Source organism: Caretta caretta, chromosome 2 (genome assembly GCF_965140235.1).
Source record: "Caretta caretta isolate rCarCar2 chromosome 2, rCarCar1.hap1, whole genome shotgun sequence".
Lineage (NCBI taxonomy): Eukaryota > Metazoa > Chordata > Testudines > Cheloniidae > Caretta > Caretta caretta.
The window spans coordinates 182,505,107-182,523,133 of NC_134207.1; the positions used below are offsets into that span (position 1 = coordinate 182,505,107).

Below are 18,027 nucleotides of genomic sequence, written 5' to 3' on the forward strand. Positions count from 1 at the left end.
GGTTTTAATCCCAGCTCTGTATACCCTCAGGCAAGTTACCTTAAATACCCAATGACAATCTTACTTAATGATCCCAAAGCGTACTGAAGTTTAACATTTGCACGGTGTTTTTTAAATAAATGTGAAGTATAAGTATGCATGTGGGCATAGGTGGTGGTAGAGGTGATCTCATCTGAGGTTTAAGGTTAACTTTGACTAGAGTAAGCTAAAGCTCGACACTAACAGCAACACAACTACATGTTTACGTTTGGAGATTCACCAGGCATTATTTCTGGCTCCTATCTGTCATCTTTAACCTCTTTTTTGCCATTACTGGCAAAGCTGAGGGAAGACCAGCACACTAAAGTTTAGAAGACGGGTACTTTGCTCCAGTCACCTTTAGACACAACATCAGAAATCTAAACATTTACAACAGGATATTAGTCATGGGGAGGGAGGCTGGGTGGCAGTTCCTAGTAAAAATTTAATTTTCTTCATGCTGGACTGGCTCCAGAAAGAAACAATTTCCTTGGTAAGCTGTAGACTCAGACAAGTTAAGAAGATTTAATAGAAGACCTATACTACTGCCAAAGACACACAGTAATTATACCTGAACTATAAGAACATGTGCTTTCATAAATACAAGTAAAATGTATTCAAGAAGGGCATAAACAGAACAATTTTATTTTCTATCACTTTTAGAACAAAATATACAATGGAATCATTTCAACACAGTATATGATTTAGGCAATGATTTGATTTTAAAACAGTCACAGAGGTAAAGGATTTGACAAACTGTCTAGCTAAAATTACAAAGTCTACAATAGCAGCAAAGAATACTAAACTGTTTTATGATCAGATGTTATGCATGGTAACTGGTTCATACTACAGCACACATTACTTTATACCCAATAAAGTGATCAGATTTAAATTGACAGTTGTTCAATGACACTGAATTCTTATAACAATTTGCAGAATGTTTCTTTAATAAACTACTTCCTGTGTATCTGGTAACAAATAAAAGAAGAAATTCAAACAGTAAAAACCGGAGAGTCACTTAAGCCCTTTTGTTAATTTCTATTCCATATTAACATTAAAAAAACTTAGCACTTTATCATATCTCCATGAAGGGACTCTCTATGAAAACCTGAAATACTGGGAATTGTAATGGAGTGCAGAATTTTTTTCTGGCTTGAAATGGATAGGTGCACATTCTCTACATTTCTGAAATGTGCAATAATGAAAAATAATACATGCAAGAGATCAGTTATAAATATACTAAAAAACAAGCTATAACCCTGTCATTTACACAGTTTAAATATATATTTTCTTTCAGAGAGTCAGTAGAAAGGTAGACAAATACAAAGGCAACACAATTTTACAAAATATTAGACTTATTTATACATGCATATCTTTCAGATTTGGAAGTTGTTATTCAAGGGAGTTATTTTCTTTCCCTTCCTAATGGAAACGAATTACTTATCAAAACTCTATATATTTGAGAATGGCTTCAAGATTTACCTTGATCAGAGTCTTCAGCATGTTTGAAGAAATTAAAAACAACAACAAAAAGACACCCTTAATGTTACATAAAGCAAATGAGGGGGAAGAACATTATTGCTGCCAACCCAGTGCAAGTTGTACTGATTGCCGAGAGTCACTTGGAGCCTCCTGCATTTGACAAGATATTTAAAATGCTCAATAATCTCTACATTTTTATGAGGCTGTTTAATTTAAAGTTAACTTTTAGGAGGCTGTATCTAGTTTTAAATTGTTTTACTTCTCTTCAGTGGAAAGCTCTTGACGAGATGTAACAGTTCAGTCACTTCTGGAAACTTGGGGAAAAAATACTAGCTCACAAATAGATGAAACAAGTATTTACATTTCAAAAAGTCACACTGAACTATCCTATTACCCCAAATCTGCAAAAGCAATCTCTTACCAAGTAGTTAGTATAAATGGACTATAAGCTACAGTTTCTCACAAGTTGGCCTCATTATGATATTACAAGAATAATCAGTAAAACTAATGTTGATTTTCATATTTCACCAGTTTCAGAGATTAATGGCTTAAGATCAGTCATTGAATGATGGACAACTATCTGTGTCAAGTATTAATCTCATTAAATGACTTATCTATAGGTATTTATAAATTCTTCCAATAAAACAGCTTTCTGAGCAGACAGTAAAAGCTTTTAAACAGGCTTGATCTATTTATTTCCAAGCCACACATATATACTATATCTGGTTGTGATTTTTAATGAGTGTAGAGTTATCAAATACTAGGTTTTCATTTTTAAAAATTCCATTTACACTTTCACTTTTACAATTAAATACTTCCACAGAACAGTTTATCTGCTAATAATAATTTTTTGGCTGAAATCAGAAGTTTTTATTTAGGTAAAATATTAAGTTTAAATTACAACAATGCTTAAAACACTGTAGAAGGTGAAATGAGGGAAATACACTAGTGCAGTGGTTCCCAAACTTGTTCCACCACTTGTGCAGGGAAAGCCCCTGGCGGGCCAGGCTGCTTTTTTTACCTGCCGCGTCCACAGGTTCGGCCGATCGCGGCTCCCACTGGCCACGGTTCGCTGCTCCAGGCCAATGGGGGCTGCTGGAAGCAGCGGCCAGTACGTCCCTCATCCCACGCCGCTTCCAGCAGCTCCCATTGGCCTGGTGCAGCGAACCGCGGACACTGGGAGCCACGATCAGCTGAACCTGCCGACGCAGCAGGTAAACAAACTGGCCCGGCTCGCCAGGGGCCTTCCCTGCACAAGCAGCGGAACAAGTTTGGGAACCACTGCACTAGAAGATTGATTCTCAAATGCTATTTATTAAAATGGAGTAACATTTAAGATGATCTAATGTCAGATGTGCAAAAATTTTATAGTTATGACATCAAGTGACTGATGAAAGAAAGGTGAACATTTGAGTCCATCAGAATTTCACTGTCAGTGGTACTCAGTCTCTCTCTTTAGGACTTGTATGCGATTCATATATATCCTATAGGTCTGATCACCAGGACAGCTCCCCATGCTTTTTGGCACATACAAGAGCACTCACGCAGCCAGGAAGTGGGAAGAGAGAAAATATTGGAGAGGAATCACAAACAGCCACCAAACCGTGGAGTGACATCCAGACATGCTAAACGACAATGTCACAGCTCAGTCATTACGGGCAGTGTCTTCAAAGTTATACTGTGGCCCAGAAACTAGGTAGTGAAGAAATGGCACTCCAACTCTTCAAGATGAGGTATCTCTTCGTTAGTCTCTTTGGACTGGTTTTATGTTCATACTGGGGATTTAAGACATCTAAATAAATAGAAGGGTGGAAACACAGTTTGGAGTTTGTCTGAGATTTACTAGAGTGGTTACTACAACTTAATTTAAGAAAGCTTAAGGACTTATTCATTTGTATAGTTTGTTTGTTAATTTTGGTGGCTGCATGCTCTACTGCCCAGAAGGAATTAAGGTGGCTGTTCAAATGAGCATAAATGCTAATAATCACTTCACCTACAGCCACTGCAATAAGTCTGAAAATTCTGTCCAAATTGCTAGAAGGAAGCTCATCTGAAAGAGGATTAAAAAGAATATATACTACAATAGCTTCCTCCTATTTCGTGCGCATCATTCACCCTAGGGGCAGAAATGAAGGCTGTCAGTATTATATCTTGGATCAACTTTTGAGGGATAGAAGAAAGGAAAATACTCTTGATGAAGCCTGTACCCCTAATCCCATAACTCTGGCAAGATTGTGGGGAGGGAGAGGCTGTTTTGAGCACCTGTCCTAGACAATGATTGCCAATGACAGCAGGATCCTGGAGTACTGCAAGTCCCACTACACAGCAGCACGTGCCTGCTGTTGCAGAGGATATCGACCAGAAACAACACAGAATAAAGAACTCTGAGCAGTCCTCAGACATTCTGAGCCCCTGTTCTTGAGGAAGGGGAGACACAGGATCGGGTCAGAAGGAAGAAAAGTGAAGGAGGGATAGCAGAGAGACACAAGGGTATTAAAAAAAAAAAAAATACAGAGAAGAGTGCCCCTGTTTCTACGCTTTGTACCTGTAAATCCTAGCTACTTGCCAAGCTCCTAGCCTAAACTGCACTAGAATGCTTAAGTCCCAGAGGTGGTCAACATGGGTGCTCAAGTTCCAGAGGCCACAGACTGCCTTTACTATAAGAAAAAGTTCAACTACGAGAGAGACAGGCCAACAGTATACATATTGTTTACTGCTTCACAAAAGTGTCTCCCAATAGCAAATTGCTGTTTTCTAATCTCCAGACTAAACTGGAAAACTCTGTAGACGCTAATTAGGAACCAAGAAAAGCTTTTTTGATCACACACCTAAACTAACTCTATTAGAGATATGCATGTGGCATAGGGTATGCCCCAGGCTCTATGAAGATAAAAGCATCTATTAAGGGAAGACTGAATAATGCAAAAGAAAGCAAGAGGGCACAGGGAGCTGAACAATATCCAAGTACTGCAGCAGAAGTTACAGAACAAAATTTATATATACAGTCTGAAAGCAACAAAGTTTACACTTATTAGTATGTGCCAGTTGTATTTCAGTAGAAGGTAGATGTTTGCTGGTGTGACAAGCAGAAAAAAAAACAAATTGTACAGCTCTCTAGAGATGTTACTTGCTTTGCTTTTCAAATGAAACTACTCATGTAGCTGTAAGCTTTCAGTTTAATCCATGGCTTTTCTACTTGTAATTTAGCTTAACAAATTGATCATCTTTTAAAAAAAAAAAAGCAGCTATAATGTTATTTTAGACTGTTAAAAGGGAAGCAGCAAAGCTAAAAATAGAATTACAACAACAACACTGGAACAGAGAAGTTGGCGGAAAAGTAATTGGTCGATGAAAGCATGGCTTTCAACAGCTTTTCAAACACAAGTTATTAATTTTAATTCCTTATGTAAAGAGTTGCATAAGGAGCATTAGATACTCTCTTCGTTTAACCCCAAAAAATGAAAGGTGAAAAGCTCGTGGAAGCTCCAACCAACTCAGCCCATGCCTACTTACAGAACTACAAGAGTAGGGATGTCCAAGATAAATGTGCGGGGAAATCCTGGCCCCTTGGAAGAGAATGGCAAAACTCCCACTGATCTTTGTGGTGTCATGATTTCATGCTATGAGAATCTCTTCACTATTTAACGTGGGAATTTTTGTTAATATAATTTAGAAAATACAAATTTGAAAGTATGTTAATAGGTATCATATCAAGGTACTAGCAGGCATATATCACTGGAAGTAATAGTAAAGATTCAGGTCTGAAGAACAGGAAATGCTCCAGTTTTAGGATAAATACCTATACCGATTACAACACATGCAGAATGTCTACAAAATACAGGAGTATCACACCAAGTAGTACAAAGAGCTATGCTATCTTATTTAATGTTGTGACTCAGCTGCTTCAGTTATTCTTAAAATAGAGGCCTCTCTTTCCTCATGCAAAAACAGTTTTGTGAAATGGATACTCCCTGACTAAATGAAAGAGTCTTCTACCTGGCCAATTTTTACTCATAAGGGTCTTCATGGCCTGCCTTGCAACAAAAAGAATTCAAGAGTTTGTTAACTACTGTGTTAGTTTTCGGGACAGTTTTAACACAGTGTGTGTGCGTACGCACATACACACAAACTGTAAGTATAAGTAGAGCAGGTCTGCACAGAGTTGCCTATGGCCTCTAATTTTTTATCTCAGAGAGCCAACTATTTTGTTGACATTTTCCCTAAAGAATGATGTAAAGAAATCTCTTCAGCTGGAAGAGATTTCTCTTATGTCCTAGGGTAAGTATGGTGGCAACACTATTCAGTGTTAGGAAAGAGATTTTATATTCTGCCCTATGAAATGAGTGAGGACAATATAAAAAAAACTGATTGCACAATTGTCTACTCTCTCATGTCTGCAGGTACAGAGAAGAAAGTTAGATACAGATGAATACAATACATGTATATGATGGGGGGAAAGAAAGTCACAAATCAAAAACAGTCTCAATCTACACCAGTGTTGAATTTAGTTTGGAACTTAAAGCAAGCTTAACTAAGAAGGGTTTCAATGTGGCTTGCATCATTAAGTTCACAGACATGCCCTCAGATCCAACCTAAAATGTGAATCAGCATTATTATACTGCTTCATCCTAACAAACATTACAGCAAATGTTTGACTATTTGAATTGTAAAATACAACTAATTTACATAGATATCACCATCCACAATGTACAAATCTGAATTCAAACCTATCATTTTGCTTGCAACAAACCCTGTTTGCTAAAGTATAAAGGCTCAGATTTAAACAAAAGTAGTCATTTAAAAACACAACTAATGTACTGTGAAAGAGCTTTACATGCCATTCTTCATGCTCTGTTTGGAGATATTCATACTTCTAGTAAAACCAAAGGGTAACCATTCCATTTTTCTCTGTAAACAAACACACTGCATTTTGGTCCTCCATGACTAAGAAGTCTCCATACCTCATTTTGGAGCAGTCTTTGTACAGCTGAGAGAAACTGATACAACTGAAATACTCAACAGCAGAGTGCAAAGTCTGTATTCAGACTCTACTTTTAGTCCCCGAGGCCTTGTGTTGACTGGGTAAAAGTGGAAAGCCACGAAGACATGGCTGATTTTGCATTTGTGAAGGCCCCTCCTACTGACTGACCTGCATTATAAACAAACAAAAAAGAGAAAAAAGTTACTCATGAAAGTGTAATATGATTTTTCTAGATAGTATATACACCATAACATATAAAAGACAGCACAGAATGATTACAAACACCTCAGCAGTTTAATTTGCAACTTAAAATGTAAATACCCAGATACACTCAAAGAATTTAAAGCTGGCATCTTAGAAGAAATGGTTTGTGCTAACCAGCAATAATTATAGTCTTTAAGTTGCCTCTTCAGGTCCCAGCCCGAAAGGCTCTCAGGGCCCAAGTTCATCTCAGAACAGTGGCAGCGGAGGCTCCAAGAGAGAAAGAGGGAGCAGGCAAATCACTTCCATTCTGAATAATCAAGAATTTTGGCAAAGCCACAAGAGAACAAGCACTTATGAGGCTCCTTAACTGGTGGCCTTGTGTTCTCTTTCACCACTTGATGAGGTCATGCTGGACAATCAAAACAGTATAGACTTGATCTAAAGTCTACTGAAGTCAATGGGAGCCTTTCTATTGACTTCAATGGTCTTTAGATCAGGCACTGTCAGAGAAACACAAAATGAGAATAATTTGTTATTGCTGGAGTGTATCGCTTAATAGTTTAGGCACTTACTGAGGATGAACAATCTTTCATCTGAAACCTTAAAAAACAGATATCTACTCTGGGCAAAGCCTGGATTTTAAACAGAAGTTTACTCCGGTGTCCTTATCTAAAATATCCCCTTGTCCTATTGTTGTGTATTGTGCTGTGTCCCAATTAGCAACTTGTCTGCCAGCCTTCCCGCCTCCCCCCAGCCAGAGGTGGCTGCATTTCTGTGGTGGGTAGATAGATCTGTAAAGCCCATTAGGATAAAATGCACTCTAGAAATGTAATACTCTATTATTAAATAACCATGGCATATCATGCTTGCAGTATCTAGCTAGCTGTACACGCTGTCAACCTGGTTACAGACAAATTTCTTACCTACGGCTTTTCCTGTTTGCATAACATTCCGGCTGGTATTGACCATGGCAGTTCCAATTTTCTTGCCACGTTCACTGTTCTGGACAGAGCTAAGCAAGAGAAATGTTGAAAGTGCATTCGTCAACTGACTCACTACCAGCTCAAAGGACAAAATTTAGTCTAAAATATCAATTAAGTATAATCAAGCTCATAAGATTCAGATCTATCTCCTCATTCCACCACAGACCAGTTACACACATAAACATGTGTGTCGGGCATGGCGGAGGAAGGGGACAATAGATTCATCATTATGGAACACGCTGTGCTCTTCGGTGTAAGACCCGAAGACATTTGTGGGAAGCGTTTCTGTTGTAGATTACAAGACAAAATTTTACAGCATCTACATTTAGGTACCTCTGAAAATGTTACCCTTAGTCTATAAGCTTTGTTAAAAAGCATGTGGCTGGTGGGCTTGTTCTGAATGTTTGTCATTGCTTTGTCCATTCAAAAGAACTGTTAATTTTACTTTGTGATTCTATCAATAAGAATCCACTTTTTGAACAAGTATGCCTTTCATTTCATGCTTTTTCAAACAAGGAAGGGAGAATTATGTTACTATCACTGGAAAAAAAAGCATAAAGCAATTAGTTTCTATTCATTTTAAATGGCAGCAGTTGTAAAATCCTCTCATTTGGTTTTACAATATAACATTCAAATAAAAACGTCAGTTTCCTCATCCACCCCATATATATGTACACGTATCAAAACGTTCAACAATACAGCTATAGTAAAGCAAGCTGCGTTCTATTCCACTTAAAACACTTCCAGGCAAATTGTCAAATAACTTAAATCTTTATTGTTGATGTATAAGGGATAAAGAGCAGATTCTTTTCAGGTACCAGTTTGGGCTGGATTTGCAAAGTCTAATTTTGATAAAGTGAGCATTTTTCACAGCACTGTCACTTATGGAGAATAAATATGTTGTTGCAAGAATATTTCTTTCATTAGAATCATACTTTAAGGCCTACTGATCCCCTTAAATTCAGTTTAGAGTTTCACAAAGTGTTAATGTCTCCTCTCTCAAAAAAAAAGTTTAGGTGATAAAATTGTATCAAATAAAAAGGGGACACCAATGGCTTTGGGGATTAGAAATGAGTTACAAGAAGATTTATCTCCAGATTACAGGCTAAAACAAGGTCTAAATTGAAATTGATAGCAACTGCTATTATCATGGTAAGGTAGCTTTTGTGAAATGGGTTTCTGATCTCAGTTTTCGTCATGGAAACCTAGCCACTGTTACGATGAGCACAGGCAACAAGGACCAACCCTTTTCTCTCTAGAGCTGTCCCTTGAAGTCAGGTTTTATTTCTACACTAAAAAATTGACTGTAAAAATGATACCTTTGTACCTCCATAGATCTTCTCCCTCTTCTTAGAAAGTCACATCTGCTAACTTTAGTGACAAGAATGACAGCTAGCGAACAAGAGCAGCAAACAATAGAATTCTCCAGCTGAAGGATGAGACACCCTTGAATGAGTTTGTTTGTTGTGTGCTTGCTTGCTTGCCATACACTTGCTGAGCCAAGGGCTGAAAGCTTACTAATGAGGTTCCAGCTTATCTTAAGATCCCTAACCCAGTTAGGATCCCTTAAGGGCGGGGGGCGGGAACGGCAGCGCTAACTCAAGGAGAACAGGGGTTTAAAAAGCCAGCTCCTAAGCAACCAGAAGAGCTAGCAAACGGGAGTTTTGCAAGGGAGTTTAGAGACTGAGTATGAGAGGCAGATACACCTAACAAGGCCACTAAGGATACCCCTCCTGGGGAGGGAACCCCAGTTACTAGAAAGTGTCAGTAACGGTAAGGGGGGATTCAATTATTAGAAATAAAGATAGCTGGGTTTGTGATGACCAGGAGACCAACATGGTAAATTGCCTACCAGGTGCAAAAAAGTTGCATGTCTCATGAGACATTTAGACAGCCTTCTGTGCAGTGCTGGGGAGGAGCCGGTGGGATGTCTCCACCCAAACTGTGTGTTCCTCAGCACCTGTTGCTTTCCCCCAGCTCTTAGTTTAAAAACTCCTCTATGACCTTTTTAATTTTACATGCCAGCAATCTGGTTCCGTTTTGGTTTAGATGGAGCCCATCCTTCCTGTAATAAACCTAAATCTCCTCCCTATACCATCGTCTCATCCATGCATTGAGACCCTGCAGTTTTGCCTGTCTTTCTGGCCCTGTGCATAGAATTGGAAGCGTTTCAGAGAGTGCTACCATGGAGCTCCTGGGCTTTAATCTCTTACCTAGTAGCCTAAATTCGTCCTCTGGGCAGGGGTGGCTCTACCAATTTTGCCGCCCCAAGCAGTCGCTGCCGAATTGCTGCTGCCGCAACAGCAGCGGACCTGCCGCCGAATTGCTGCCACAGGACACGGACTGCCGCCCTATTCTGAATGCCGCCCCAAGCACCTGCTTGGAAAGCTGGTGCCCAGAGCCAGCCCTGCCTCTGGGACCTCTCTCCTACCATTTACTGAAGGGGGAATTCTATAACCTAGTAAAGGGGATAGGAAAGAAGTTGGTAAAGTACAGATAGTAGCTAGTGAGGAAGAGTCAAACAAAAGAGTCTCATTTATATATAACATATAAAGGCAAGCAACTGAATACTGACAAAATGAACAAATGCTTGTATACAAATTATAGAAATCTCCGTAATAAAGTGCATGAACGAGAGTGCCTGGCATTAAATGAAGATATTGATATAATCCACATCATGGAAACTTGGTGGAATGAGGATAAATCAGTGAGATGTGTTAATACCAAGGTACAAAATATATATGAATGAGAGAGTAAGTCACACTGGTAGGAGAATGGCCCTCTATGTAAAAGAAAGCATAGAGTCAAATAAAGTAAAAATCTTAAATGAATCAGACTTTACAATAGAATCTCTATGGATAGAAATTCCATGCTTGAACAATAAGAGTATAGCAGTAGGAATATACTACCAACCACTTGACCATGATGGTGACAGTGACTGTGAAATACTCAGGGAGATTAGAGAGGATACAAAGGTAGAAAACCCAATATTAATGGGGGATTTCAACTATGATCCTCGAGAAGAGATGCAGAAATAAAATTTCTAGACATATTAAATGACTGCTTCTTGGAGCAGCTTGTCCTGCAACCCATAAAGGGAGAAGCAATTCTTAGTATCGTCCTAAGTGGAGCACAGGATCTGCTCCAAAAGGTGAACATAGCAGAACTGCTTAATAATAATGACCATAATATAATTAAATTTAAGATTCGTATGGGGGGGAAATGTCAAAGAAACCCACCACAGTAGCAATTAACTTCAAAAAGGTGAACTACGCAAAAATGAAAAACAGTTAAAGAAAAATTAAAAACAACAGTGACAAGGGTGGAATGCCTGCAAACTACATGAAGACTATTTTAATACACCATAATGGAGGCTCAAACTCAATGTTTGCACCAAATAATAATAATAAAAAAGAGAAAGAGGATCCAATATGGCTAAACAGCAGAGTTAAAGAAATGGTTAGAGGCAAAAAGACATCCTTTAAAGATCAAAAGTCAAATCCTAGTGCGGAGTATAGAAAGAAGCATAAACTCTGGCAAGTCAAGTGTAAAGTATAAGAAGGCAGACCAAGAAAGAATTTGAAAAGGAAGTAACTAAGGACACAAAATCTAACAGCAAAAAAACCAAACCAAAACAAAAAACCATTAGGTACATCAGAAGCAGTAGTCAGTGGGACAACTGGACGACAGAGGTGCTAAAGGAGCACGCAAGGAGGATAAGGTTGTTGCGAGAAGCTAAATGAATTAATTTTTTTGCATCAGTCTTCATTGCAGAGGACATGGGGGAGATTCCCATATCTAAGCCTTTCTTTTTAGGTGACAAATCTGAGGAACTATCCCATACTGAGGTATCATTACAGAAGGTTGTGAAAAACTGATAAACAGTAATAAGTCACGAAGACCAGATGGTATTCTCCCAAGAGTTCTGAAGGCAGAACTACTAACAGTGTTATGTAACCTATAACCTAAATCAGCCTCTGTACCAGATGACTGGAGGAGAGCTAATATAACGTGTTTCTTAAAAAGGCTCCAGAGATAATCCTGGCAATTATAGATTGGTAAAACTAACTGCAGTACCAAGCAAATTGGTTGAAACTATAATAAAGAACAAAATCATCAGACATACAGATAAACATGATATTTTGGGGAAGAGTCAACACTGCTTTTGTAAAGGGAAATCATCCCTCACCAATCTATTAGAATTCTTTGAGGAATCAACAAGCATGAGGACAAGGGTGACACAGTTGATATAATATACTTGGGCTTTCAGCGTATGTCTACATTGTAATGTAAGCCCAAGGTTAGTAGAACTTGAGTTAGCAGATCCTGGGTTTGTTAACTTAAGGCTTTAGCATTTATGCTCATTTGTAACCCCAAGTTATGAATTGTTGAACTTTGGGTTCTAGCATGGGGCTCCAGCACCTACACAGTATTATGTGGGCCCAAGTCCATCCATATCCCAGACTTCTTTGCACCAGAATGTAGCCGCTCTAGCCCTTTGTTTGTGGTGCAGAGTGGGAAAACTTGACTGTCCATCAAACTTGACTCTCCAGAGGACAAAGGAACTTGGCCTGTGGGATACTCTTGGTGGACTCTAAGAGCACGAGTCCAGTGGGGCTGCATCTACACTGCAAAGCAATAGGGCTTGAACCCATGGTACGATGTTGATTCAGGCTCAGACCCCTGTAGGGTCCTGGGTCCAATATGTGTGTAGATGGAAGGGGGGTTAGGTTTGAGCCTGAGTTGGAACCCTGCATTTATGTTCCAGTGTAGACATAGCCTTTGACAAGGTCCCCCACCAAAGGCTCTTAAGCAACCTAAGCCGTCAGGGATAAGAGGGAAGGTGCTCTCCTGGACAGTAACTGATTAAAAGGTAGGAAACAAAGGGTAGAAATAAATGGTCAGGTTTTCACAATGAAGCGAGATAAATAGCGGGGTCCCCCAAGGATTTGTACTGGGATGTGTACTGTTCAGCATATTCATAAATGTTCTGGAAAATGGGGTGAACAGTGAGGTGGCAAAATTGCAAGGTATTTATTCAAGACAATGAGATCCAAAACCAAGAACAAAAAGTTACAAAAGGATCTCACTAAACTGCGTGACTGGGTGAAAAAATGGCAGATGAAATTCAAACTTGATTTGTGCAAACTAATGCATACTAGAAAAAACAATCCCAACTATACATACAAAGTGATGGGTCTAAATTAGCGGTTACCACTCAAGAAAGAGATCTTGGAATCATCATGGATAGTTCCCTGAAAACATCCAACTCAATGTGAAGCGGCAGTCAAAAAAAGCTAACAATGTTAGGAACCATTAGGAAAGGGATAGATAAGATGACAAAAATATCATAATGCTACTATATAAATCCATGGTATACCCATACTTTGAATACTATGTGTAGTTCTGGTCGCCCCATCTCAAAAAAGATATATTAGAATTGAAAGAGTTACAGGGAAGGGCAACAAAAATTATTAGGGTTATGGAACAGCTTCCATATGAGGAGAAATTAAAAAGACTGGGACTGTTCATTTTAGCAAAGAGATTATGAAGGGGGGCAACCTTTTCTAATGCCAGTATATCTTTTTTGAGATGAGGGGACCACATCCGTACGCAGTATTCAAGATATGGGTGTACCATGGATTTATACAAGGGTAATAAGATAGTCTCAGTCTTATTCCCTATCCCTTTTTTAATGATTCCTAACATCCTGTTTGCTTTTTTGATTGCCGCTGCACACTGCGTGGACGTCTTCAGAGAACTATCCATGATGACTCCAAGATCTTTCTCCTGATTAGTTGTAGCTAAATTAGCCCCCATCATATTGTATGTATAATTGGGTTTTTTTCTTCCAATGTGCATTACTTTACATTTATCCACATTAAATTTCATTTGCCATTTTGTTGCCCAGTCACTTAGTTTTGTGAGATCTTTTTGAAGTTCTTCACAGTCTGCTTTGGTCTTAACTATCTTGAGCAGTTTAGTAATATCTGCAAACTTTGCCACCTCGCTGTTTACCCCTTTCTCCAGATCATTTATGAATAGGTTGAATAGGATTGGTCCTAGGGCTGACACTTGGGGAACACCACTAGTTACCCCTCTCCATTCTGAAAATTTACCATTTATTCCTAACCTTTGTTCCCTGTCTTTCAACCAGTTCTCAATCCATGAAAGGATCTTCCCTCTTATCCCATGACAACTTAATTTACGTTAAGAGCTTTTGGTGAGGGACCTTGTCAAAGGCTTTCTGGAAATCTAAGTACACTATGTCCACTGGATCCCCCTTGTCCACATGTCTGTTGACCCCCTCAAAGAACTCTAACAGATTAGTAAGACATGATCTCCCCTTACAGAAACCATGTTGACCATTGCGCAACAATTTATGTTCTTCTATGTGTCTGACAATTTTATTCTTTACTATTGTTTCAACTAATTTGCCCGGTACTGACGTTAGACTTACCGGTCTGTAATTGCCAGGATCACCTCTAGAGCCCTTCTTAAATATTGGCGTTACATTAGTTATCTTCCAGTCATTGGGTACAGTAGCTGATTTAAAGGACAGGTTACAACCCATAGTTAATAGTTCCGCAATTTCACTTTTGAGTTCTTTCAGAACTCTTGGGTGAATGCCATCTGGTCCCAGTGACTTGTTACTGTTAAGTTTCTCAATTAATTCCAAAACCTCCTCTAGTGACACTTCAATCTGTTACAATTCCTCAGATTTGTCACCTACAAAAGACAGCTCAGGTTTGGGAATCTCCCTAACATCCTCAGCCATGAAGACTGAAGCAAAGAATTCATTTAGTTTCTCCGCAATGACTTTATCGTCTTTAAGTGCTCCTTTTGTGTCTCGATCGTCCAGGGGCCCCACTGGTTGCTTCTGATGTACTTAAAAAACATTTTGTTATTACCTTTTGAGTTTTTGGCTAGCTGTTCTTCAAACTCCTTTTCGCTTTTCTTATTACATTTTTACATTTAATTTAGCAGTGTTTATGCTCCTTTCTATTTACCTCACTAGGATCTGACTTCCACTTTTTAAAAGATGCCTTTTTATCTCTCACTGCTTCTTTTACATGGTTGTTAAGCCAATGTGGCTCTTTCTGAGTTCTTTTACTGTGTTTTTTAATTTGGGGTATACATCCTTGTATGTTGCTAGTTTAGTGCAGCATATAATTTCACAAAGAGGGTCAATTCCCGTATCTTTAAAAGAATCTCGATTTGTCTACATATTCTCAGTTTAGCAACAGACAATAAAATATCAAAGTATTATATACTTACTGTGATAATCTTAACTTTACGTCTGATACAGAGTATTGCCCCTGGAATGGGTGGCTGTAAGGGGAAAAATATAGTGTTCTAATTTTGCCATTTTTCCCATAATGAAAAAACAGAATGGTTTTATTTGCTGGTTGTCCTCCACTGAAACAAAGAAAATATCTAGTTATACATGTCCCAGTTGTGATTCAGTTGTAGGATTTTGACAAATCACCTGTAATCTGCCATCCATTTACAAACTACACATGTTTCATCTTCTTTTCAAACCTCACAAAAGCTGGCAGCTGAGACAATCCTCCTGCTGATAAGATGAGGCATAATGAGAGAAGTGATGTCTTGGGTAGCCATGTAGGGCTTCATAGATTTAAAAAAAAAAATGCCATAAACTGAACTCAAACAGCATCCAATGCAACATATGGAGTACAGGTTTAACTAGTCCAATTTTAAAGTGACAAGGCATTAAAAACTATGGCAAAGTCTACATTTAAAAAGGAAAGAATACAACCTCTGAACCAACAACACTGCTGTCAAATGATGATCCTGGCCACTACTACTCCCTGGAAAAATAGATGCAACCAAAAATGCACAGGAACCAGCAGACTGTAAATCTCTAAGGAAAGGTGGATGAAGCCTCTGCACACTTACCCTCCCCCATAAGGAGGACAGCCAACTCTCAAAGTTATTCAGAGACTTCCTACCAGCTTCACTTCTGTCTTTAGGCAGAGCTTTAGCAAGCTTCTTCTCATCTATGCCCCACAATCTGAGTCAGGTGCTAGTAATGAGAGAGAGACTGCATCACCCTGGTCTGGAGAAAAGGAGGTACCTCCAGAATCTTTACAGCAGTTCAGTCCTGAATATCTCAAAGTTTCCCAGAGTTGCCTCATATAGGCTGTAGGGAGGAGCAATGAAAGAGAACCTTGTAACATCCCACACAAAAGCGCTCTGATTCCATATAAGAACAGCACAATAAACTCTTTATTTCCCCCCTTTTTTCTGAACTTGGTTTCTTACCTAGAATTTACCTCTGCAAGAGCAGGATGCTTGTTGCTGTTCCATACTCTGTAGTTGTGTGTATTTTTCCAAGTTGCTACAAAGGCTGTTCCGAAGTCCGACAATATCTTTTCGTTATCTGATTAATAAAAGACAGAAGGTGAATGAACCTGTAGCAATGCACTGAGGATGTAAAAGAAGAAATGAAAGGGAGGTTTTGAAAGAAAATAGAAATTTCTTCGATTCTTGTCAACCAGAGAACATGGGGTTCCAGTTCCATAAACATTAGCAAAGCAACAAGCTCATTATTCTGGGTTTTAAAAAATGCCACTGCCCAACACAAAGAGTTAAGGAAAGGAAAATGGAGTTCAGACAACCAAGAAATTCATTTAAAGGAACACTGACAACTTAGCAGTCCGATGGCACCTTAAAGACGAACAGATTTATTTGGGCATAAGCTTTCATGGGTAAAAAACCCACTTCTTCAGATGCATCTGAAGAACCGCAGATGCATCTGAAGAAGTGGGGTTTTTACCCACAAAACCTTATGCCCAAATAAATCTGTTCGCCTTTAAGGTGCCACCGGACTCCTCATGGTTTTTGTGGATACAGACTAACAAGGCTACCCCTGGGATACTGACAATTTAGTTTAGATACAACTTAGTTTTTTTTAAAAAATATCAATATGAATAAAATTGTATTTTGATTTTTTGATATCAAGCTGTTAAACATCCCCATATAATGAACCCAAACTGCACTGTGCCACCACATGAGAATCTGAAAGTGAAGGTAAGTGGCCTAGCTCTGTTGCAAGGCATTACCCGACAGCAGGAAACAAGTCAAAGAACATGATATCACCTGTACTGATCTTGCCCTAACGCAGGGGCGGGCAAACTTTTTGTCCTGAGGGCCACATCAGGTTTCGGAAATTGTACGGAGGGCCGGATAGGGGAGGCTGTGCCTCCCCAAACAGCCAGGCGTGGCCCAGCCCCTGCCTCCCCCACTTCTTGCCCGCTGATGGCCTCTCCCCAGGACTCCTTCCCCATCCAACCCCCCTGTCCCCTGACTGCCCCCCACCGCCCCATCCAACCCCACCTCTCATTCCTGACTGCCCCCCCCAGGACTCCTGCCCCCATTCAACCCCCCTGTTCCCCGCCCTCTGACCACCCCGACCCCTATCCACACCCCCGCCCCCTGACCACCACCCCCGAACTCCCCTACTCTCTATCCAACCCCCCCCTGCTCCCTTACCGCGCTGCCTGGAGCACCGGTGGCTGGCAGCACTACAGCCGTGCCACCCAGCTGGAGTCAGCCACGCCACCGGGCAGCACAGAGCACCAGGTCAGGCCGGGCTCTGCAGCTGCGCTGCCCCAGGAGCTCGCAGCCCCGCCGCCCAGAGCATCGCGCCGGCAGCGCAGTGAGCTAAGGCTACGGGGGAGAAGGAACAGCCAGGGAGGGGCCAGGGGCTAGCCTCCGGGGCCAGGAGCTCAGGGGCGAGGCAGGAGGATCCTGCGGGCTGGATGTGGCACGCGGGCCGTAGTTTGCCCACCTCTGCCCTAACAGCAGAACCCTGCTTTACTGTACTACATTAAACTGCAAATTCAATTTGAGGGTGAAGCTGAGAGTTACTAAAGTGTGAATTAATGAACCATCATATACTACTGGTGTATTATGTTAATGACCCTTTAGCAATATATTTACAAATACAGAAAATCAATCTAGAATATTCAAAAGGGAAAAGTAAAATCTATCATGGGGTTCATGAAAAGCATGTTATGCCACAAACTGTAATCTTAAATAAAAGTACAAAGCTGGAGATACAGAGAACCCAGAGAACGTAATATATCTATGTTTGAAGTGAAGCTTGATACAGCGTTTGCTCAGGAATATCATGGAGTGGACACAGAATTGGTTGACAGGCAGTCTACTGAGAATAATTATGAAGGGGAGGGCAATTAAAAGGATTAATACTGGGCAAACAGAACTTTTCCTAAAAGATTCAGAGAAAAAGCTGTTTAAATTCTGCATAAACAATTGGGAATAGCTAAAATCCAAAAAGAGACCCTAAATTAGCAGGATGTCTGCATGTATACA

At 39.9% G+C, this 18,027-nt stretch overlaps 1 protein-coding gene across 2 annotated transcripts in view; it reads right to left on the minus strand.

Annotated features, from left to right (window-relative positions):
* Positions 1–634: 634 nt before the first annotated feature.
* The window catches only part of AVL9 (AVL9 cell migration associated), a 79,803-nt gene continuing 62,410 nt past the window's right edge, over positions 635–18,027 (minus strand). Inside the window, exons 13-16 of one of the 2 annotated variants that reach the window (XM_048839031.2) lie at positions 15,955–16,072; positions 14,947–15,087; positions 7,609–7,697; positions 635–6,649 (exon numbers count right to left, since the gene is read on the minus strand). In XM_048839031.2, the coding sequence (XP_048694988.2) occupies positions 6,555–6,649; positions 7,609–7,697; positions 14,947–15,087; positions 15,955–16,072 (443 nt within the window). In that variant the 3' untranslated portion in view covers positions 635–6,554. The remainder of the gene's footprint in view (positions 6,650–7,608; positions 7,698–14,946; positions 15,088–15,954; positions 16,073–18,027) is intronic. The other variant, XM_048839032.2, reaches the window with a different exon arrangement.